This window comes from Camelus ferus, chromosome 32, assembly GCF_009834535.1.
Source record: "Camelus ferus isolate YT-003-E chromosome 32, BCGSAC_Cfer_1.0, whole genome shotgun sequence".
Classification (NCBI taxonomy): domain Eukaryota; kingdom Metazoa; phylum Chordata; class Mammalia; order Artiodactyla; family Camelidae; genus Camelus; species Camelus ferus.
In genome coordinates, this window is record NC_045727.1 from 11,708,806 (window position 1) to 11,731,879 (window position 23,074).

The following is a 23,074-nucleotide window of genomic DNA, read 5'->3' on the forward strand; positions in this document are numbered from 1 at the left end:
GACAATTAATTGTTATGCATGAAACCTGTCTAGATCCAAGTTCCTACAAAAAAGTATACAGAAAACTATGGGACAGCTGGGAAAACCTGCATACAGGCTCTGAGACGAAGCCAAGGAAGTATGACTACCTTTACAGCTCTGACAGCAGCACCGCGGTTAAGAGGACAAGGCTCAGGAGGTGCATGCTCAAGTGTTTGGGACTTAAGTGTCATCAAGTCTGCAGCTTACTGCCACCTGGTTCAGTTGGAGGCACACACACACATGGTGAATGCCGCAAAGCGTCAACAACTGTCACACAGCAGTTGGTGCGAACCACCACACTATTCTCCACGTGTATTTCTGTTACCTCAATTTTCCATTTCAAAAAACTGGAGAGACACATTACATGGCTAAAAAAGGCTTTATTCAGAATTTTTAGCCATCTGATAATTAAAATCCACATAACGTTAATGTAGTTTTTACTTTGGCAATGATTTGAAAAGTTTTGTCCCAGGAATCCTCATCTAACATTTTTGTAGCTATTACCCTCAATTACCACAAGGTGTTGCTCTTTCCAGGTTCAACTCAAAAAGCTCGCAAGGGAAAAAGGCTGTTACTATCACTAAGCACTAAGTGGAAAATGCACAGAACTTCCAAGACAATCTGAAAATTTTACAACCTCCTACATTTAGGAAGTAAAATTAGATAAATCTCTCAGTTCAGAGACAATGAAATAAAAAGTAGATATAATGTTAAACTAAAAGTTTTTTAAAACTTTATAAGAGAAAGTTCATCGCTATGTCTCTAAGAAACGGTCCCAAGTCAGCTACTTTTGTATCCAGATGCCTTGGAATGTTCTGACTAACCCTGGGGTCAACCTACAGATGCTGGTCAACTAGCCGGAGCTCAGAACTGTCACCAGGCATGCTGAGGGCTTCTGAAAAAGACCCACTCTCTCCTGGAAAGACTTCTAAAGCTGCCCCCCTGACCCACGTCTGTGTCCATGGCACACACGATCTGGCTCCACGCTGCATCTGCCTGTCGATCTTCAGTCAAGTAACAGCCTGCCAGCGCTCAAGGGGCAGCATCACGAACCAGAAGTTTACAAAGCTTGAACCAAGGCGTCCACAAAGGTCACCCCTACCTCCCCGTCCCCGCCTGGCCACCAGTAAAGTGCATTATGACTGAAAATGTGTCCACATTTGAGGAATCTAGATGAAAAACACATAAGAACTTATAAAATGTACTATTCTAAAATAATTTTAAACTTACGAAAACAGTACAAGGAACACCCATACACCCTTATTCAGACCTGCCTACTGTGAACTGTTTACCATTTGTTTTACCATTTGCCACCTCCTATCCCTGACTGTCTGCCTCCACCCCCCAAACTTCCCTGAACCCTTTAAGGATACACGCCATGGTCCTTCACCCATGAATACTCGGTGTGTGGTTCCTACAACAGGGACACTCTTTAACAGAAATGCAGTTTGGTTACCAACCTTGTACACTGATAATGACGTGGCATCTTCCACCCACATTCCAGTTCTGTCCCCACATCCCCGGCCTCTCCCGACAGTCCTGGGGTCAGTCCAGGCACCTGGAGCAACCTGGACTGTCCTGTCTCCTTAGCCTCCTTTAACCTGGAACGTTCCCTCTACCTCAGTCTCTCAGGACATGGGCATTTTTGAGGAATACAGCCCCACCCGCTCTCAGCCGTTGTGGTACAACATTCCTCACTTTTTTCTGTGTACTGTTTCTTTATGATTAACTGAAGTTATGTCTCAGCCAGAACTTGGCCTGGGGATGTCACGTCCAGTATCCACGTCTCTGTCACTGACATGATTGCCTGGTCACTGTAAAATCTCTGGCTGTTTCTTTTCCTCGTTTGCAACATAAAAAAGTCTGTGGGAAGACATTTTAAGATCATGCAAATTTCTGTTCCTCATCCAATTTTCCACACAGAAATGCTCTGTACTATTTTTGCAACTTTTTTACAAGTCTGAATTAATAACAAAATAGTTTTTTTAACTTTTATTTCAAAAAGTGAACAACACAACTTGAAATCTGACTTTCAATTCCACCTGAGCGTAAGCGCTGCATGGAAGGGAGGAAAATCTGACACATAAACAACAGCCTATGCCTGAGGTGTAAGGTTATGAAGCGGGATGTTTGTGGGTCTCAGCACACCTGCATCACTAGACGTGGATAATACATGGCTTCTCCTAAGATCCAGAAAATAATAACCCTGTTACCTTTCCACTTAAATGATCTCCATGATTAAGCTCAGTTTTAAAGTACTGTGTCCATGTAACAGTGCTTCAGGAACAAAGCAGCGGCCAGACCATGAACTGCCGAGGGCAGCACGCTGCACACACAGGTGTCCGGGGCCGCAGGGCTCCTGCCTTGGAACCACCGCCCCCGTCAAGACACCCACCCTCACTGTGTTACTGAATGCAGACTCCTCCCACGTGTTGGGACGAGAACACTTACTCTCTAGGTCAGAAATGATGAGGTTGTCATGAAGTTTCACTGCCCGGTGCTGCTCAACTTCGTCTTCAAGTTCAAAAATGGTTTCTTTCATGTCGCTCCTTTCTGTCTCTTTCTCTTCCAGCTCTGATCTTAATTTCTCTAATGTCATGTTCAAATCTTCTATCTGCTTCTTAGCCTCTTCTTGGAAGGATCGGTATTCATCTTCTACCTACATAAAGTTGACGGTGCAGGTGAGAAAAGTGAGAGTTGTTCTAAGATACACGCTAGGACGGAGGTACAGTTTCTACAGGAAGCGGGCAGTGAGCTGCTCTGCAGGGACTCAGGGCTGCACATGACATGCCTATTAAGCCTGGTTTGTTGCTACATCACTACAACCATGCTGACGTATCGCTGAACTTACTGAGATCATTTCAGGAAACTTTGGAAATTTTCCCTTCTCCAAAATTTGGACTGAAGTCATGCATCTGATTAATAATTAACATGCTTTCCCACAAAAACGATGTCTGATTTGTGACAGTTTCAATAGCAAATTAAAAATGGAAACAAAAAATTCTCAAATATTGTCACTGTCAAAGTGTTAATTCATAGTGGCCCGCAACATAAATGCTCCAACAAATGACACATCTTCTAAATTGTATCTCTAAGTCATCACTTAAACAAATGAAGGTTTAAATTATTCAAATTTTGGCCAAAGATACACTGTTTCCTACTGTAAAAATCATTAAACAGGAAAAAATGTAAGACAAAATAATTATGCACATAATTATGCACATAAGTCATGCACATAAATACTACATAAGCAAAACGAAAAAACACACTACTGAGCAGCCATGTGGGGCAGAGTCCCAGCCAGAGTGCAGCAACCCTGGGCTGCAGACTCCTCACTATCACACTGCGTGTAAAACGAGGGGGCTGGGCCAACAAGCTCTAAGGTCCCCCGCAGGGACAAAGCACAGGCCTCTTCGTACCCCGAGAGTATTTTCAACTCACAGAAGAACTCTATTTGAAAAACTACAAACTCAGAAGGATGAGAAGAGACACAGCCCACAGCCTGGGACGCTGGCTCTCCATTTTCCTTACATCAAACCACCTTAGGGAAGAGGATATAAAACTGTACAACACGCTCCCCTGGGCGTCCCCAGAACTCGGGACAACTTCTGTGAGTTGTGACTCTAGCCCCATCCTCTCACAGGCAGGAAAACAGCAACAAAATGCAAGTGAGTGGAAGTGACATCATTTTAAGAACACTTTTTCAGTCCATCCCACTTCAAGAAAAGCATTCTGGAGCTTAAAAAAACGCCAGCTTACAAAGGGCCCATGGCGCGCCAGCACCAGGTGCTGCGGCTGCGCAGCGCGGGCCCAGGACACTCTCCCCGCTGGGAACGATACCTTTGCAATGGTGTCCTGCAAACGATTGGCTTCATTCCGGGTGTGAGCCAGATCTTCCTGCAGGCTGCCGGCCAGAGCCTCTGCTTTTTCTTTGTCCAGCCTGACGCTCTCCAGGAGATCCTGAATGTCAGACTTGTCTCCGGAGTGGTGGATGGAGTACAGCTCCGCCACCTTCTGCCTCTCGTTCTCCAGCTGGGCCTTCAGGCGGTTCACCTCCACCTGGTCACTGGCCACCGTGGCTTTGTACTCCTCCAGCGAGGCTGCCAAGGCTGCCTTACCCTTCTGCTCAGACTCAATGATCCGCTCCATGTGGTGGTTGCGCTCTTTCAGCGCCCCTATCATTTCCTGAGCCTCCTTGTTGTCCTGCTCTGCCATCTTCAGAGTATTGCTTAAATGCTGCTGGACCCCAAGGAGCTGCTCGCGTTCAAAGCGGGCGTTCTCAGCTAGATCCATGTAGCGCTGTTCCAATTCCATGTAGCGGCCACTTTTCACATCCTCGTCGATGACGTAGGAAATGTGATGCTCATCCAGAAGGGAACGGAAATACTCAATCTGCCGGCTGAAGTGTTCCAACTTATCACTCTGCTGACACAAGGACTCCATGAGAATAACCTTCTCCTCGCCCAGCCTCTCGTTCTCACTGTTCAGCTCCTGGGTAATCTGCTGCAGGTCAGCGAGCTCCTGCAGCGTGGCCTGCAGCTCCTCACTCGTGCTGTGCTGGTTCTCCTCCATCTGGTGTATCCGTTCTGTCAGGCAAGCAACGGACACCTCGCTGGCATTCCCGCTGCTCCCCTTCCGAGACCGCTCCATGCTGGGAATGCCCTCCGACTCTGAGGACGACGGGGCGTCCAGCGCGTCATCGCTGGACGTTAGGGGCTGGTACACCTCGCTGCACTCGCTGTCCAGGTTGTCCATAGAGTTACTGTGCTGGTGGCCCATGAGGGTGTTCTCATCCTGGCTCAAGAGATCCTCCACGGACCCAGGGGCAGAGCCCTCCACCGAGGAAGTCAGAGTCCCTCCTCCATCGCTCTGGTTGCCGGGGGTGATTTCTGGGCTCAGGGACTGGTAGCCAAAGAGCTTCTCGGGGTTGTCTAACCTCTGCTCCAGGGAGAAGCCCAGTGCGTTCAGCCTGTCCTTCAGCATCCTGTTCTCATTTTTCAGCTGGTTGAGCTCCTCGCGGATGGCAGTGTTCTGCTCCTGCAACTGCAACAAAGTGGACTCGACATCAGTTGGCTGGTGAGCGGTGCCGGCCTCCTTCTCCGCACACTTCTCATCCCCCTCGGGACGGTCCTCGCTAATGCCCAGCTGAGCACGCATGCCCCGGAGTTCATTTCTCAAGTGTAAAATTTCCACGTCTTTGGTTTTTGCCAACGTGAGAAGATCCTTCACCTTGGCTTCCAAAGCAGCTTTGTCACTGATCTGATTGTCCGATTTGGACTTGCTCATGCGAACATCACAGTCCGCAGCAGTGCGACCGCGGGAACGTTTAGCCAGCGCCACGTCATTAGCTCCCTGACCTGCAGAAGGCAGTTTTTTGCTCTGGTTTAGTCGGGTACGTTCACGTAATCTTTCTCTAGTAGAACTGGACTCTTTATTACCTGTGGAAGTGCTCCGCTTGGTTGAAGAACTTGTGCCTACATGTTTAAAACAAAGAATTTAAGGCAAAAAATTAGCAATAAAGAGGCACAGAGTCATGTTTCAGGTCCAATGTGATGAAATCAAAGGAACTACACACTGATTTTGACCTACATTAATCCTGCCTTAGAGGATTCCTCCAAACCAGAATGTCATTCATCTTCTAATTATCAATGAAAAGGAAGTTATACACTAAACTGTATACTGTAAAAAAGTGAATTTCATAGAGTGTGAATTATATCTCAATAAAGCTGTCACAATGAAAAACAGTTATACACGTGAACTTGAATTCTAAACCACAGCTTTAGACAGGTGGCCCCGGCATACATAATGTCCTCAGGCAAGCCAGGTGCAGGTGACTCTAGAGATAGTCAGGGAGCAAACCAACTGCAGAGACAGACAGTGAAGGAAGATCACAGACGAACAAGAAAGGGAAAGGCAGCTCTGAACAAGAAAATCTAAGCTAATAATAAGCACAAAAAAATATGATCAAAGTAAATGCAAAAATTTTTCACACCTTAAAATGCCACATAAATAGTACTAATAACAAGAATCATAATGACAGATAACATGGGCTTATACTTGGCTACACATGCACACATTAACACTTCATACACATTCACTTATACAAGCTTCATCACTGTCATCCTGCTTTACAGATGAAGAAACTCATGAAGAGATGTTAAAGGGGGAGAGTGCAGCTCAGTGGGAGAGCACATGCCTAGCATGCACAAAGCCGTGGGTTCAATCCCCAGTCCCTCCATTAAAATAACTAAACCTAATTACTTTCCCAACCCCCAAAAAACAACAAAAAGAAAACAGATGTTAAATAATTTTCCAGCATCCCACAGGTAATACAGGGATGAACCAAGATTCAAATGCAGGCAGGCAGTGTGGCTCCAAAATCTGCAAACTAACCAGCAGACAATTTTGCCTCTCTTAGTGTTAGAAGACGATGATGCTAACGTTAAGTTATAACAGTATGTGAATCACATACGCTGCACGAATCACACTTACTTACTGCTAAAATTTTAAACCTGTGCAAATAACTGACATGATCATGTGTTTAATATAGAAAGGATAGGAGTATGTTTAAATATCCATAAACATTTAAGAAACAGAATATTTTTCACTTTGAAAAACAATACCTAGACCTGATCAATAAACATTTTTAAAGAACCAACTGGTTCCTTATGTGGCAGGCACGAGGCTCCATAGCTAGCAAGGAGCTAAACGTCTACATGATGCGAGAAGAGAGCCCGGGGTCAGGTGTAGAGCAGGGGTAGGAATGCTGGCTGGCCATGAGGCAGACCAGGACGAGGAAGCAGAAGTGAGCCTCGTACACAGGAAGGGGAAAGGAGGTCACAGAGTCAGTGGAAGCAGCGGGGGTAGGTTTCTACAGAGCCCTGAATGCCAGGGGGAGTTCGGTGAGCCGCAGCAATAAACGCTGAGTCAATTTTCCTGAGCAGGGAAGAAACGCAGGGAGAGAGTGCTCTGACGGAAGTTCGCCTAGAGGATGCCACGTACACGTGAGGGAGAAGGAGGAACAGCGAAGGAGGGACATGGCAGGCAGGGCAGCAAGACTAAGGGAAGGCCATATCCCGGGAGCAAGGGCTAGACCTCCTTAAGAGCAAGGAAAAGATAATAAACCAACCACGTGTGCAAACACGTGTGATCTCACCAGGAAACTCTACAGACTAAAGATAGGAGGAGATCTGGATGGCGTTGAAGTATTGGTTTCCTTCTTACCACAGAAGCTGGAGTGTTAAACGTGGTGCCGACCCTGCTCGGGAGGAAAAGACCCAAGTTTAGTTCTCGCTCCGCCACCAGTTCTGCATCCTGGTACAAAACAGGCACCCAGAACACAGTCACTGAGAAAGCAAGGCCGTGGCTCTGAGCAGGAGACTTAAGCTTCCTAAGGGTAGCTTCCACATCCCTAAAATGAAGTTTAAAATAGCCTCCATCTCAGAGGGCCGTCGTGAGGATAAAATGGAATAATGCCTGCAAAGCACAAAGTAAGAGTAAGGACTTCCATGTTTCCTCCTGGCGACCACAGCGCCCTGCTCACAGAGGGGCATGAGCTGGTGGAAGCAAGATTCCCGAGGGTCAAAGCAGGAGAGGGGACAGAAGGCAAGCATGGACCAGGAAAGAATCCAATACACACAAGAGGGGCGAAGCACCTAAAGATTATGGTCAGCTGTAATTTCTGCCAGTCTGCTCTCATAAGCTTCATCATAAACACATGATCTTAAGTTTATTGGAAGTTTTAAAGTTTTTTTCTGTAAGTGTAAGAAGTAAAATATGACAGCATTACTCCTTGCACTACAGAATGAGATCTGAACACAAACTGCTGCTGCTGATGAAGAAAGAATGGCAGAACTGGCATGAACGGACCTGGCCTTGATCATGGAACGAGACAGCCAGCCGATCACCCCCTGGGAAGGAGCAAGGGAAAGGAAACTGGGTCTGTCTCCCCAAGGCTCTGGGTCCAGTGACATTTACAGCCAACAGAGAGAACAAAGGAACATGGCCAAGGACATCACAGGGAAGTGACACCAAAATCCAGATCATGGGAAACTACAGGTCAAACAACCATTTCTACAAAAATTAAATTCCAGGATTCAAAGATTTAAAAAAGAAGATTTAAGACAATTCACCAATACATGGACTTTAAATGAATCTGGTGAATTCTGATCCAAACAAATAAGTAAATAAATATACGTAATTATTTCTAAGACAGCTGGAAATTCACAAACTTACTGAACAATTTATGACTCAAAGAATGACTATTAATTATTTTAAGGACTGATAACGGTATTGAGAATATATTTTTAAAAGAACCCTTATCTTTCAAAGATAATTAAATATTTGTGGACAACACCTAGAATTCGCTTCAAAATAATCCGGGGGAAGGAGGGGGTCACGGAGCTAGGAGCGGCCGCCGGGTGACGAGGGTGATGAGTACTTGGGGTTGAAATACCCGGTACTCTTGCACACGCTTGAAACTTTCTACGATTAGAAGAATTCCCCACTGCTGCACTCAGCCCGTTCAGACAAAGCGGCAGCAGGACGCTCATACCTGTGCCAGTCTTAGACTTGTTCTCCACGGTGCTCATGGTGGGGGCGGGGGCAGAAGGTGCAGTGGAACAGCAGGTGCTTTTTTTTCCTTTGACACCATTGGTCACTGTCACCCCTCCAGCCATCCCAGCTAAAAGGTCATCATTGCTCTTGGTCTAGAAGCAACAGAAAATAAAAACAAGTTGACTAGATGAAGCAAGATTAAATAACATTTTGAGACTAAACAAAGCCCCGGACTTTTATGTCGCGTCCAAGAGCTCTACAAAGACTTTCCAACAGTTACCAAGCAGCGCCTCATGCTGAGCTACAAAAACAGAACCTCTTTACTGGTTTATAAACCATCATGCACTTCTTTTTAAAATATGAAAATCACAATGAACTCAAGATTTGACGGAAGCCTACGTCGGCCCCACGGGCCAGACTCAGCAAGGGGGGGAAACAGTGAAGACGTCCTCCTTGCTACCCTCTCACGCCTGACACAGTTTACGAGCCAGGACATCCGAGAGACATCACACACACTACCTCGGGGAAGTTCGATGCCACCTTACAATGTCTAGAGGGAAACAGTGTCAGGAGTCAGAAACAACCTTCACTGCTCTAAAGTGATTTAACATCTAGAAGAGGTTATGCCAAAATTTATTTTTCTTACCTTATCTAGTTTTTCAGTAGTCTAAATTAAACCAAAATTGAAAGGAGATTTTTTTTTCAAGGCCTAAGTAATATGAAAATTTTAAAAACTGGAGATTAATGAGTGAGGGTTAGTCAGCCTAAATGACCATATTATTTGAGAAGGACCATTTTGTAATATTTGTTTTTGTTTTATAAAGATGACTGAAAAAATGGGAGCTTCTTAAAAAGAAAACAAACACTCCGGATAACTGGATTGGGTATAAAATTATCCCTTACGAAAAAGAGAAATGAGAGAACACAGGGGAGTTAAAGATCTGTGAGAAAGAAGAGAAACTTATTTTTTTAATAAAAAAACTGAAAGTTTTGCCCATTAAGGTGAAGGCACAAGTTAAGCAGTGGATTTATGCCATTTCCCATCTGGAGCCAGGCTCATCCTCAGATTATCACAATGAATTCATTTCTTCTAAGCAGAATAGCTCATAAATAACTCATCTCTAAAGCCTCTTCTAGTTCTGAATGTCAGGAACTCCGTATGGAGCAGTGCCATTAGGTACGTCAATCTGGCTTTCCAGAAAGATGCAGAACAAGGCTTAATGTTTTAAATGAACTGTCAGAATTAGGCTTTGGTAATTTAGGGCTGTCACATTACAAAAAATCTAGATCACGTAACAAGAAAGGGGGATACTATATTAATCATTAAGGATTGTTCATTTTCTTTAAGACTAGTTTCTCTTAATAAAATTGTTCATCAACTATGATGTAAAAAATCAAGTCACACCTCTTCCCGTCAATTTGCCCCTCCTCTATTAATCAGTAAATAAACTTAGCATACTCTTACGTTTTCATATCATCTTATTTATATTGGTAATTAAAGTTAAAATCATCTTTGAACTAATTTTCCTTCCTCCATGAGTTAAATATTCTTTTCTTTCATAATAATTACATCTAAAGACCACGTACATAGTCCTATAAAAAGTGGCTTAATTGTCACACTTCTGTTTACAATTTGTCTTCAAGTAATGGAAAAGTTAAACATACATCAGAGTACCAAATCAAAATCTATGCAATGATCACAGTAACTATAATAGCACAACACTGGCACACGAATTAACCAGTGGAACAGAACAGAATTCAGAAAAAAACTGTATTTATGACCAAAGAAGCAGTACAGGAAAAATGGATTTTCACTAAGTGGTGCTAGGTCAATTGTATATTCAGAAAGGAAAGAAGAAATAAATCAGCCTTATTTTACACGATATCAAAAACAAATTCTAAGTCTTTCTATTATTCAAAATCCTGAATGATTAAAACAAAAAACTGAAAAATTTGACTAAGTAAAAATTAAAATCTTTTAAAAAATTTAAACTGTATGGCTAAAAAATTATCATAAGCAAAGTTAAAAAAAAAAAAGGAAAAGAAAAGAAAAGAAACCACACATGAGCAACTAGGTAAGTGTATTTGAAATACCTCACCAGTAAAGGACTAATATCCCTAACACACAAAGAACTCTTAAAAATCATGGGGAAGAAGACCAAAAACCACAAAGAATAGTAAGTAAAGTGCACAATTGCATACAATCAATTCACACAAATGTACAAAACAAGATGGTCAGTCTAACTCACACTAGGAAAAATGCAAACAGACAGCACTGAGCCGCCACGTCCATCAGACCGGCAAGAGGGAGAAAAGCACGACACACCCCTCCGCGAAAGGTGTGGGGGCAGGCTCTCTCGTCAGTTCCTGGTGAGGACTCGACTGGACAGACAGAGCCTTACGGAAGGATATGGTGACGTCTAACAATGCTGCATATGCATTTACCTTTTGGCCAGCAATTCTACTTCTAGGAATTCAACTGAAGACACTCCTCCAATAACAAAAATACATGTGCATAAAGTTATTCATTGCAGCATTGTTTCTAATTGCAAAATACTAGAAACACCTTAGGTCTATACGTGGGAAAGCAGTTGAATAAACTGTAGTACATCCATACAAGGAAATATAAACAGAATGAGAAAGACTGCTAAAAACTGGTATGGAGGTATCTCTAGACATATATTAAGTGAAAAAAAGCAAAGTGTAAAAGTATACCTAATTATGTCAATTTTAGTGTAAGAAAGGGGAAATAAAAAATACACATCTGTTCACTTATGCAAAAAGAAACAGGAAGGTTAAAGAAAAACTAAATCAGACTGCTCACCTCCAACTGGCAGGCGGGGAGAGTGCGGAGGAGTGGGGGAGGGAGGGCCCCTCTCTGAGCGCATCTCCCAGAGTTGTGACTGAGTGTTTTACATGCTCACGGTAAAGGAGTAGATAAACAAGAGTGGGGGGAGCGCTAAAATGGAACACAATTGAAACAGATGGACCCAATTGCATTTCTAATGACTATTATAATTACATGGGGGAGGGCAGGGGGTAATCCATGTATCTTCTGAACACAGCATTTTGACCATAAATCCTCAAACTCTCAAGCTAAAAACGAAAAAGTATACATTTTGAATGCTAGCTGGCAGATCCGTTTTTTGCAGTGGTATCAGTGAGCAAATCTCTATTTTCTGTATATTCTAGGGTTGGTAAAATAAGTAAATCTATTTTGGATAATGAAAGCTACTGTCGGAGGAAGGGATTACAATTGTGGAAAGTGGAAAAGGCTACTATCAACCTTGTATATCAACTGGAATTGGAAGCATCAGTGTGAACTCTGAGGTTTTAATGCATATAAAGAGAAGCCGATACAGATATTGACACAGATCTGTATGATGCACACATGTGCATACACGTGTGCTTTCCAAAAACAACACTTTCAAAAGCCATGAGCACACTTAGCTTTCAGATGGTGTAAATTCTATCCTCTACTGAAAAGATTAAGGCCTCCTTAAAGACAAGGTTGATTCTAGGGCTGGGCTTGGAAAGTAGGCAATTTACCATGCCAGAGAGAAAGACATTGCTCAAAGAATAAGAGGAACATACCGAAAGGACCTAGGAGCCAGTTGAAGGGACCACCACTGGCCAAACAGGGGACAATCTAAGCATCAAAATAAATGATGCTACTAATTTATAGCTCATTGAATAAGAATCCATGAATCCTCACTAATATAAATGAAAATACAAAATGGGGGAACATAGAAAACTCTTCCTTACAGTAGCATGCCAACTAGTAAATGTAGCAGGAATGACAGAATTAGAAAATTACCATTTGACAAAAATAGTAATAATTCTGGAAAGAATTACCAAAAATTGCTAAAAACTAGGGTGAAAGTTTGATGAGGAAAAAGACATTTACAAAGTGTCCAAGTATTTTTAATAAGATACTTATTTTTACAAAAGGAAACATAGTAACCTGATAATGGAGGAACCTAGCAGACACCATCTTAACCAAATCAACATCACCAGGAATGAAAGACTGACACCCACGTGCCTCTGGAGACGCTGCGCCAACACACATGCCTTCTGTGGGACTACTGCCCAAACCGTGTCACCCCAATCTAATCACAGGGATACTAACAAACACAAACGTGGAGGACAGTCTTCCAAACCAACTGGCGGGGGGAGGGCAGAGCTCAGCGGCAGAGCACGCACTTGGCGTGTATGAGGTCCTGGGCTCCATCCCCAGTGCCTCCGCTGAAATAAATAAATAAATCAACCTAATTACCACCCCCCCCCCCACACACACACAAAGAAACATCTTTTAAAAAATCAATTCCAGATAGATTGAGGACCTAAATACACAACGTAAAATAATAAAGCTTCTAGAAAAAATGTATAAGAGACTATCTCCATGACCTCAGGACGGGAAAAGATTTTATAAACAAAACACTCAGACACACACACATAAAAAAAAACTGAGCGTAAAGAAAAGATTAACAAACTGGACTATATTAAAATTAGGAACTTCCAAAAGCAAACAAAAAACAAAAAAATAAGAACTTCCATTCATCAAAAGACACAATTAAAAAAGGAGAAAGAGAAAGCACAGAGTGGGTGAAACGCGTGCAACACAGGTAAATGCCACAGGGCTGACATCTAGAACAGGTGAAGGCCTGGAAGTCAGCACAGAGACACTGCACCACCTCACAGCCATTAGGATGGCTGCTACCAAAAAGCCTGAAAAGGCAAGCGCCGGCAAGGATCAGAGAAATGGGAACCCTTGTGCACCGTTGGTGGGAATATGAAATAGTGCAGCTGCTATGGAAAATGGTATGGTCGTGCCTCAAAAAATTAAGAACAGAATTACCATATGACCCAGTAATTTCACTTCTGTGTATGTACCTAAAAGAACTGAAAGTAGGGTCACCAAAAGGTAGAAGCAACTCAGTATCCCTCAACGGAAAAATGGATACACAAAATGTGATCTATACATAATGATATATTATTCAGCCTTAAAAGGGAAGGAAACTGGGCATATGCTACACTGTAGATGGACTCCGAGGACATTATGCTGAGGTAAATAGGCCAGCCACAAAAATACAAATGCTGTATAATTCTACTCATATGAAGTACTCAGACTCACACAGACAGAAAGCAGGACAGTGGTTGCCAGGGACTGGGGTAGCGGGGGTGAGTTGGTGTTTGATGGGGACAGAGTTTCAGTTTGGGAAGATGAGAAGGTTCTGAAGATGCATGGCAGTGAAGGTTACTCAGCAACGTGAATGTTCTTAAGGCCACTGAACTGCACATTTAACAATGGTTAAGATGGTAAATGTTATGCGCATTTTACTACCAAAAAATGGTTGAGAAAAAAGATACCACAGCAGAAAAATGGGCAAGTGATCTGAACAGGCCCTTCACATAAGAGGATATCTACTATACATTAAACACATTAAAAAAAAAAACAAAACATGAAAAAGTGCTTAATCTCATTGATAATATGCAAATGCAGATTAAAGCCACTTTGGAATCCCTTACACACACCTGAACGGATACAATGAAAAGACGGGTGTAAGTGCAGCTGAGACTATTCAAACTGGTAACCACTTCGGAAGCTGATTCAGCCATCTATCTATTAAAGGTGGACACTGTGTACCCTACCAGCCAGTGATTTCACTCCTGGTTATGGAACCAACAGAAATGGGTGCACGTGTGTACAAGAGACATGTGTAAGGATGTTCACAATAGTACTGTTCTTAATGGCCCCAAAGGAAACTCCAGACAGATGTCCATCCACGGCAGGTGAGGTGGATGATCTCGGGTTAGTAGTCAGCAAGGGAGGAGCTGTGCCGCAGGTGACAACAGGGTGATATCATGACCGACGCAGAACTAAAAGAACCTCACGTCCGAGTACATCTATACAGACACCCAGAACTGGCAAAATGAACCTCTGGGGTAGAGTTAGGGTGACAGTTACCGCTGGAGAGAATGGGAAGGGACTTAATGAAGTAGGGGGGGAGTCGGGGGCGCTGAGGGGCAGGGAGGCTGTTTCCTGGCCTGGCTGGTGGCCGCAGGTGTGTTCACCCTGCGGAGACTCAGGAAGCCCAACACAGATGCTTTGCGAACCTCTCTGGATGTAGGTTCCACTTCATAAAAAAAGTAAAAACAAAACAAGAAACAACTCTGCACTTTCCAACTTGCCTTTTACACAAAGGTACTTGCAGGCTCTCTGATATTTTTCCCTATTTCTTTTACTTTTTGTTACACAATTTTATAAATATACATATATTCTCACACATACACATCGCCCATAAATAACAGTCCAAAAAATGAAACTGATGAAAGAATAGATTTTTAGCCAACTTTTTAATAACAGATGCAAAACACAAGTCATCTGGTAAAAACAGATAGATACAAATAATGAAATACCACAACCAAAGAGTATATGCTTCTCCGGGTAAAGTCCAAGCTTCAAAGCCTGCATCTTCACCTCAAAATTTAAGATCAGTTTAAAATTTTTACCCTTCAAGTTTCAGAGATGGATTGCTCACTCATACTGTTAATGAACGTTATACTGAAAAGGTATGATCACAAATCATCACTGAGAGTCATCAATCATTTAGATAAACTCTAATCGAAGTAACTGCAGCTTACTAATTCTCATCTATCGATTTTTAGAAAAAGTATCCTCAGGACAATGAAAGCGTATTGCTTCCCAAGGACTAGCTGTGAGCACCTGTGGAGTTCGGGCCTGGAGACTGCCTCGACCTGGAGGTTGTGGCAAAGGCCCCAGGTCAGATGTCAGCCAGCCACTCACAAGAGCAGGAACAATGTGAACAGCAGGAGTGCTTCTTTTCTTATTTACAAAAGCTCCATTCAGAAGTGAGGTGCTCAAATCACAAGGGTCCTTTCCACAACATCTCACTGGATCTACCCTCAAACGAGATTTGAAGCGAGAGAGCAGAGAAGGCGGCCCATGCCCGGCCCCATGAGAGCAGTGATGAGTGTCCTGCGCAGTGACAGAAGCGCGCAGGTCCACAGGGGCGAGTGAGTGTGGACACCACGACTGTACAACGAAACGTCAAAACCTGCACTTGCCTGGTTAGTCACTGACGCTCCACCACTCACAGGGATTTAAGCTGTGGGAGGTGATCACACACTCGAGAAGCACAGTGAACTATGAAAACTTAGAAAAATGAAACATTTAAGTTTGTGGGGTCTCCAAGCCCTTTTGATTTTTTCCAATTTTTCTATCATTTTTTACTATTTTCTTCTTTCCTTCTTACCGTCTTACTCCAATTTCTATTCAGTGATTTTTTTCCTTCTCCTTCGTAAGTAAAAGCAATCGCTCCAGCCCAGGCAAAGTGTTCCCAAAGAGTTTCCCCTCTTCTACGACCCTCCCCACTCCACGCACACACACAGAGGGTTACTTAAACAAATCAGTCAACACAGCAGAGCCAAAGCCATGGACAGCTGGCACACACTGGCCACAGCAGGGACACAGTTCTGCCTGACAATGAAGTACTCACTGCTCAAGACCAAACTGCCATCAGCTCGGGATCCAGGCCCCAGAAGACCTGACACGCTGCTCAGCACATGCTTCACAGTGAACCTCTAAGACACCGCCTGCCAGCAAGGAGGAGGCAGCAAAAGGCAGGCGGCAGTGCACGTCCCAGGCCAGCACTCCAGCACGTTCCTCGTGCCCCGTAAGTCACAGGATGCCCCGGCACAGGGGCACTCCACTTGGGAGACAGCCCCAGCCACTGAGTCACCAGCGAGGGCAGAGAGAGAGGCAGCACTGCCACCAAGGAAACCGTCAGGCTGCTGACTGAGACTACGGGAAGCAGGCCAAGGTCCACTCCCGGCACCGTCCTCCAGGCCACAGGATGACACCCAGCAGCTCACCCTTGCTGGAGCAAGGAGAAACTCTGGTGGCATCCCCAAGCCCATGGAGCAAGTCTGGGTTCAGTTTCGACAACCCTGGAACAGAAAAACCAGCATTTCCTGCTAGATCTTTCCACACATACAAGGAAGTCCCTCATCAGCTGCTCCTGTGAGGTGCTTCTTAAATGATTAAGCCTCAATCTGTCAAAGCCCTTCCTGGACACGAGGCTTCTAAACAGATCACATTTCAGGGAGTGCTGGTTTCCCCCATCAGACTAGCAGAAACCCTCTCCAGGTTTTCTCCATAGAGTCAGAGTTTTGACTCAAGATACCAAACCCCAAAACAAACAAGCAAAGAACAAATAAATGAACTCTGGACTGAGAAAGATTGGAAGAAGATTGTGTGGATCTCTGTTCAGTGACTCTAAGACCTGACCAGCAGAAAAATGGCCCAGGACACCTCAACACAGACACTGAGAACACCGTTGAAAGAGTATTACTTTCAGGAGTCACCCTTGAGCTGGGAAGCTTCTAGAGCCAGCCCTAAAACTGCTACTATCTGCCACTTACAAAGCTCGTGCTATGTGCCAGGCCACAGGCCATCCACTGTCACGTACCCTCATTTCATCCTGACCACAGCCCCAGAAGCCTGCACACACCGAGCCCAGGCCTGCCTGCTCCAGAAGCCCGTGATCTAACACATCACTACCCTCTACAAACTACTCAGCCAGCCTCCAAAGGAAAGAATGTAAAGAAAAGTAGTCATGCTCTAATTAAAGCAATACCACCCAATTTTAACTGGGATTAACACTGTGTCAGCTGTCAGAGAGTGCCAGTTTACAGTAACAGTGTAAGGGGCTGGGGTAGGAATAAAAACCCCTTTTGGGGGTCTCAGGGATGTCACAGCAGGCCATCCTTTAAGACCGAGTGCACACGCTCTGCTCACTAAGCCTTCCTGGGCCTGGAACAAGGTTCTCCCACTTGAAGTGGCTTGCGCGGCCCTCCTGCCCTCTCAGCGCCTGACTTTCCGCTTGTGTCTTAGTTGTTCGTCATGTGACCCGCCAGCTCCTTGAAGGCAGGAGCTGCCCCAACACACCGACTGAGAACAGCACACCGCGAGCTTTCTGCAAGGGCACCAGCAGAGGGTGATCCTAGACACGGTTTACTTAATGACTCAAACAGCCTCCTAAGACTCCGTCCTCAGACCCACCCCGCGCTCAGTCAGCCCGTGAATACCTTTGACAGGGACGCTGCGGCGCCGGGCTTCCCGACCTTGCCTCCTGCAGGTGCTGGGCAGCTGTTCTCGGGTTTCGTTTTGTCCGCGGCTTGCGTTCTGCTTACCCCAGACACCTTAGGCGCTGAGCCGACACTCCTGCTTGTCTTCTTCATTCTGGGCTGCCTCTTCGTGATGCATTTACAAGCAAATCTGCGGAGAAAGATGGCGTTATACCGAGAACAACACTGTAAGAAAGCGCTTCAGAAGTTTGTTTCTGAAGGATTTTACCAAGTGATAAATAAAACTGAAAGCTAGATGTCGTGACAGAAAAGAAAGCCTGAAAAATCTGTAGGCTTGTTAATCAGAATGCACCCTGTTTTCAAGGCTTCCTTCTTGAATGTTACTAATTTGAAATTATTTTGTGCATTCCAGTCAGTAAAAAGAATATTCTAGATCTCTAGTGGAACTGGCTAACACACTGTACATTATCTGTGGCATTTAAGGAAGCAATCGTCATCCCGGCACTTGAGAATCAGCCATTTTGCAGGCCTTTTAGGGCGATCATATCTCCCAAATTATACGGCACAGTCTTAATTTCAAATATTTCTTGTGATATCCCCACAGAAGCCAGCAGAATATCCCAGAAACTCCAACATTCAGGGCCTAAATCTGTCTCCCAGTGTATCTCTTGTATCAAGAGGCAGCAGCAAAATTCCTTGTCAGAACATAAGCCTCAAGTCTGGGTTCAGAAAGTAAGGGCATCCTATATAGCTGTAAGGAGCAGACAGCAAACCTCCCGCCTGAGTGAGCAGGCTCAGTTTCACAGCTTAAAGGACTTGGAGTAACACAGGCAGCACACAAAGCTTCATCCAGGAAAACCCTTAAGCGGACCTTTATTGGCTGAGCTAGAAAAGCAGTCTCTGTAGTAGTATCATGTTTGGAAAGACACCCTGGCCCAGGTGTACAACTACCAAAACTCAAAGCCTATCGTGAATCTAAGGAAGTTTATGTACAAGGATGCTGAGAAACTACGTTGAGCACAAAACAGAGGCTGATCTACTTTATGAAGATTTCTACACACTGATAAAAATAAAGAGAAACGTCACAGAACAACCTTTCGGGAAAGAAAAGGCTCATTCCAATAGCCTCAGTGAACATTTTGCCTAGACTATGCTCGAACGCACCAGATTTATCTTGCCTGACGTAACACAAACTGTACCAACTGGTTTGGTGGCAGGAACAGTGAGACAGGGCCAAGGGGGCTCCGCTCCACCCTCACCGTGATAAGGCCTTGGAGCAAAAGGAGCACTGTTATTATTAATACCAACCGAAACAGCGAAACCTCGGAGTCTGCCCTCCAGCCTTCCCCCTACTCCCGGGTCAGCCCCTACAAAGAGTGCTATATTCGGGAATGATCAAGTCGCCCATCCGCTCACTTGCTCGTAACCCCCTTGCCTTCTACTCTCCTGTCCCATTTGTGTGATCAGCCCTGAGCAAGTGCTCCTCTGGTTCAGCCCCGCCATCTGTTTCCTACAGTTTCCCAGAAGACACTGAAAAATGACCAGGAGACAGGCAAGCAGCATCCACAACATGCACAATACAGTTAAAAATAAAGATCCTAAGAAACTTCCCTTCAACGTCCCATTTTCTCTTTGTATCTACCCTCTATTTTCAACGTCTCCCATCTTGTAAATGGCTCCCCAAAGTTGCTTTCTTCTCCAAACTGCAGGTCTGCGCTCTTCTCCACACTCCTCAAACCCTTGACCATTCTCTGCCTACTCCTCCAGCTGCTGTCAAATTAACTTCTTCTTGGCTAGCACTATCCAACAGAAGTTACTGCAGTGATGCAAATGTATCCATCTGTGCTGTCCAAAATACAGTAACCACTAGCCATTACAGGCTAGTGAGCACTTGAAATGCAGCTAGTGTGACTGAGGAACTGAATTTTTAGTTTTATTTAATTTTAATCTATTTAAATTCAAAGGTACATGGTAGCTACCATACTGGACATCATAACAGACTGTCCCTTTCCTGCTGCTGTCTCTGTCCCAGAGTTAAAACCTAGTGAACTACCATGTCCCATCCACTAGGATGGCTATAATCAAAAAGACAGACGGTAACTAATTTTGGCGAGGATGAGCAGTAACTGGAGCCCCCGCATGCAGCTGGCAGGAATGCAGAATGCTGCAGTTACTTTGGAAAACAGTCAGGCAGTTCCTCAGATGGCTAAACACAGAGTCACCATACCACCCAGCAATCCCACTCCTGGATATTTGCCCAAGAGAAAGGAAAACACTGGCCACACAAAAACTTACGGAAAAATGTCCGTCCATAGGAGTATTACTCATAACAGCCAAAAAATGAAAACAACACAAACAACCTCAAAAAATTCTACCCATTAAACCAGGACAGAATTCTCTGTTAGCATTTAAATATATATTTTTCACTTATGAGCATGTATTTCTTATTGGATACACATTATCATATGTTTTCCACATATAAAATAACTTCTTGTTTCAATTCCAAATGTCCATCTATTGATGATGGATAAACAAAATGTGGTATATCCATCCAATGGACTTTTACTTGGGCACACCTGGTACAACACAAATGAACCTTGAAAACACTGTACCAGATAAAGGAAACCAGACCCAAATTGTCCAGAAAAGACAAATCCAGAGACAGTACATAAGAGGTTGCCAAGGGGTAGGAGACATGGATACAGGTTTCTCTTTGGGATGAAACACTGTAAAATTAGATTGTGATATACAATATTGATGTAACATAACCCTGTGAATACACAAAAAAAAAAAAAACCACTGAATTACACATTTGAAATAGGTAAACTGTGTGGCATATGAATTATTTCTGAATAAAGCTGTTATTTAAAAAAACAACCTAATGACAACGTGAAACCAGAACTTCTGGAAGGTAGATCCCAACACTGTAAATTACCTGATAAGAAAAAGAGCAGAACTATGGTTGTGCAGATTTGGGAGCAGAGGAGAGGCAGAGAAGCTTTAAAGGTGCTGAGACGCATCTGGTCCAGGAGACCGGAAGCTCGCAATCTCGCGGGATCTCTTAGACCAATGGTTCTCACCACATTGGACCCAAACCTACTTTCTCTAACAAATATGTAAATATACCTTTACTACTGAAATGAAATCCAAAGATAACCTATTTATTATATACATTATTTCTAAAATTATCTACATAATTTGTCAACTATAATATAAAAAATAATTTAAAATAAATACGAATTTCAATACGTAAATGTTCGAGCAATACTATACTAGGAATAAAACAGTCAGAAAATCCACACCTCTAAGTTGAATTACTGTGAATTTGACAGTTACAAACAGTCTTGACTTGGGCACACAGGACTAGCAACTATAGACACCATGCTATATACCATGCACGCCCTCAGTAACGTGATTTTCTAAAAGGGTGAACCACGCTTGGTGTGACAGCTAATTTTGTATGTCAGCTTGACTGAGCCCAGGGTGTCCAGACACTTGATCAAACACTACTCTGGCTGTGAAGGTATTTCTGAATGAGACTAATACCTGAATTCTCAGGCTGAGTAGGCTGTTCTCCCTAATGTGGTTGGGCCTCATCCGATCAAATGAAGACCTGAGTAGAACAAGAAGGCTGAGTGCCTGGAACCCCTCCTGACTGACTTCTGGAGCTGGGGTGTTGGTCTTTTCCCGCCTTTGGACTCCCGCTGAAAAACTGGCTCTTCTCGGGTGTAGAGCCTGCCAACCTCGAGGCTGGAACTTATGTCACTCGCTCTCCGGGTTCTCCAGCTGGCCGACTGCAGGTCTTGGGACTCCTCAGCCTCTGTAATCATATGAGCCAACTCCATATAATAATAAATCTCTTTCTAGATGCGTGTGCATGTGTGTACACTCATGTGTGCATGCACGTGTGTGTGTGTGTAGGTGTAAATATATCCCACTGGTTCCGTCTCTCTGGAGACCCTAATATACTTCATAAAGCTGAGAACAAACAACTTCCCCTCAACACCTACAGTAACTGCACTCCTGAAAAATCCCATATATACAAAAAACACACTTAAAAACGCTTTCTTTGTGTAAAAAGAGTAAGAATCTAGGTTGTTATGAACAGGCTTTTTTTTTTTCTATCCACATAACTTACTCAGCAAGATGTTCCAAAGTTGTGCAGATCACAGGGTAAGTTTCCACTTTACAGAATGGTCACTTCATTGAGTCTAGAATTCCAGGGCCCCCACCTATTAAATGCCAAGAGCACTGAGACAAACAAAAAAAAGCTTGTATGATTTTCTAAAATGACCCCTTTTAAGGGCAAGGATCCTCAAAAACAGATTATAATTCACCAGTAGACCTTGGCCCCAGCCTGGGCCCAGGGAGACTGCAGAGTGGAGGGTGAGGAATGCACGGTTCACAGCAGCTCCAAGGTCTGAGAGCTGGAGAAAGGGGTGTGATGGGAGTCACCACCATGCCCTCCCCGACCTCACACGAGGGTGTCATGTCAGCACCCAACACCACCTCTAGTCCAGCAAAATCAAGGTGTGGAGGGAAATAAAAAGTAGCCCTCCTCACAAAAGCAGGATGGACACTTTCTGTCTATATTTGCTAAGAATGATCTCAGCTACAATAATCCATGAAGTGTGCCACATGTATTTCTTAAATAATATTTCTTAAAAACGTCAAAATATACGCGCTGCTCCCCCAACAGGGTAAGACCCTGAGAGCCCTGAGCCCCTCCCATAGGGCAGGCACCCTGGCCCAGCTGCACCGCCCCCAGCACAGCTCACTGTGTCCCCACACGTGGGCGCCTGGGATGCAAGCAACTCTCTTGTTAGGCAAGGGCAGAGACACAAGTGCTGTCATTTATAGACAAAAGCCTGCGTTCAGTGAGAAGGCTGCAGTCTGGGTGGCCAGACCTCTCACCAGGACGTCCCAGGGCAGGACTTACAGCTCCGGGAGCCCTGCCTAAAGCTAATTACACAGCCACAGCCACACAGGAAGCTTGAGTTCCCTTCACATCCATGAGGACATCACATAAGGAAGACAACCGAGGCCCATCTCTCACCTTCCACATATGGCAGATAAGACGCTATTTAAAAATCAAAACACAGACTCTTAAAAATGGAAAGTGTTTTGGAGGCCGTTTACAGGAAATTCCACATGCAGCATCACCGACAGAAAATGGAGGATACTAACCACTGAAAAGTTAGGAAGCAAGTCATTATTCACGCAACAGTCACTGAACACTTATTCTGTGCCACAGCAAGCCAAAGCCATTCTCTGGGAAGCTGGTCAGACGAGGCATCAACACACGGACGCACTGAGCTGATTAACGCAAAACCACCATCTTTCCAGGGGCTCAGAGCCTAGTGGAAGAGTGAGGTACATCAGGGAA

The 23,074-nt window shown here is 44.2% G+C and overlaps 1 protein-coding gene across 3 annotated transcripts in view; it reads right to left on the reverse strand.

The window, feature by feature from the left end:
• The window catches only part of SPECC1L (sperm antigen with calponin homology and coiled-coil domains 1 like), a 112,531-nt gene that overhangs the window by 68,806 nt on the left and 20,651 nt on the right, over positions 1–23,074 (reverse strand). For 2 of the 3 annotated variants that reach the window (XR_004316732.1, XM_032471984.1), the window contains exons 2-5: positions 17,689–17,878; positions 8,576–8,729; positions 3,862–5,495; positions 2,473–2,680 (exon numbers count right to left, since the gene is read on the reverse strand). Coding sequence is in view for 2 of the 3 variants with exons in the window: in XM_032471984.1 (XP_032327875.1) it covers positions 2,473–2,680; positions 3,862–5,495; positions 8,576–8,729; positions 17,689–17,841 (2,149 nt within the window). In the remaining variant the exon portion in view is untranslated. The remainder of the gene's footprint in view (positions 1–2,472; positions 2,681–3,861; positions 5,496–8,575; positions 8,730–17,688; positions 17,879–23,074) is intronic. The other variant, XM_032471985.1, reaches the window with a different exon arrangement.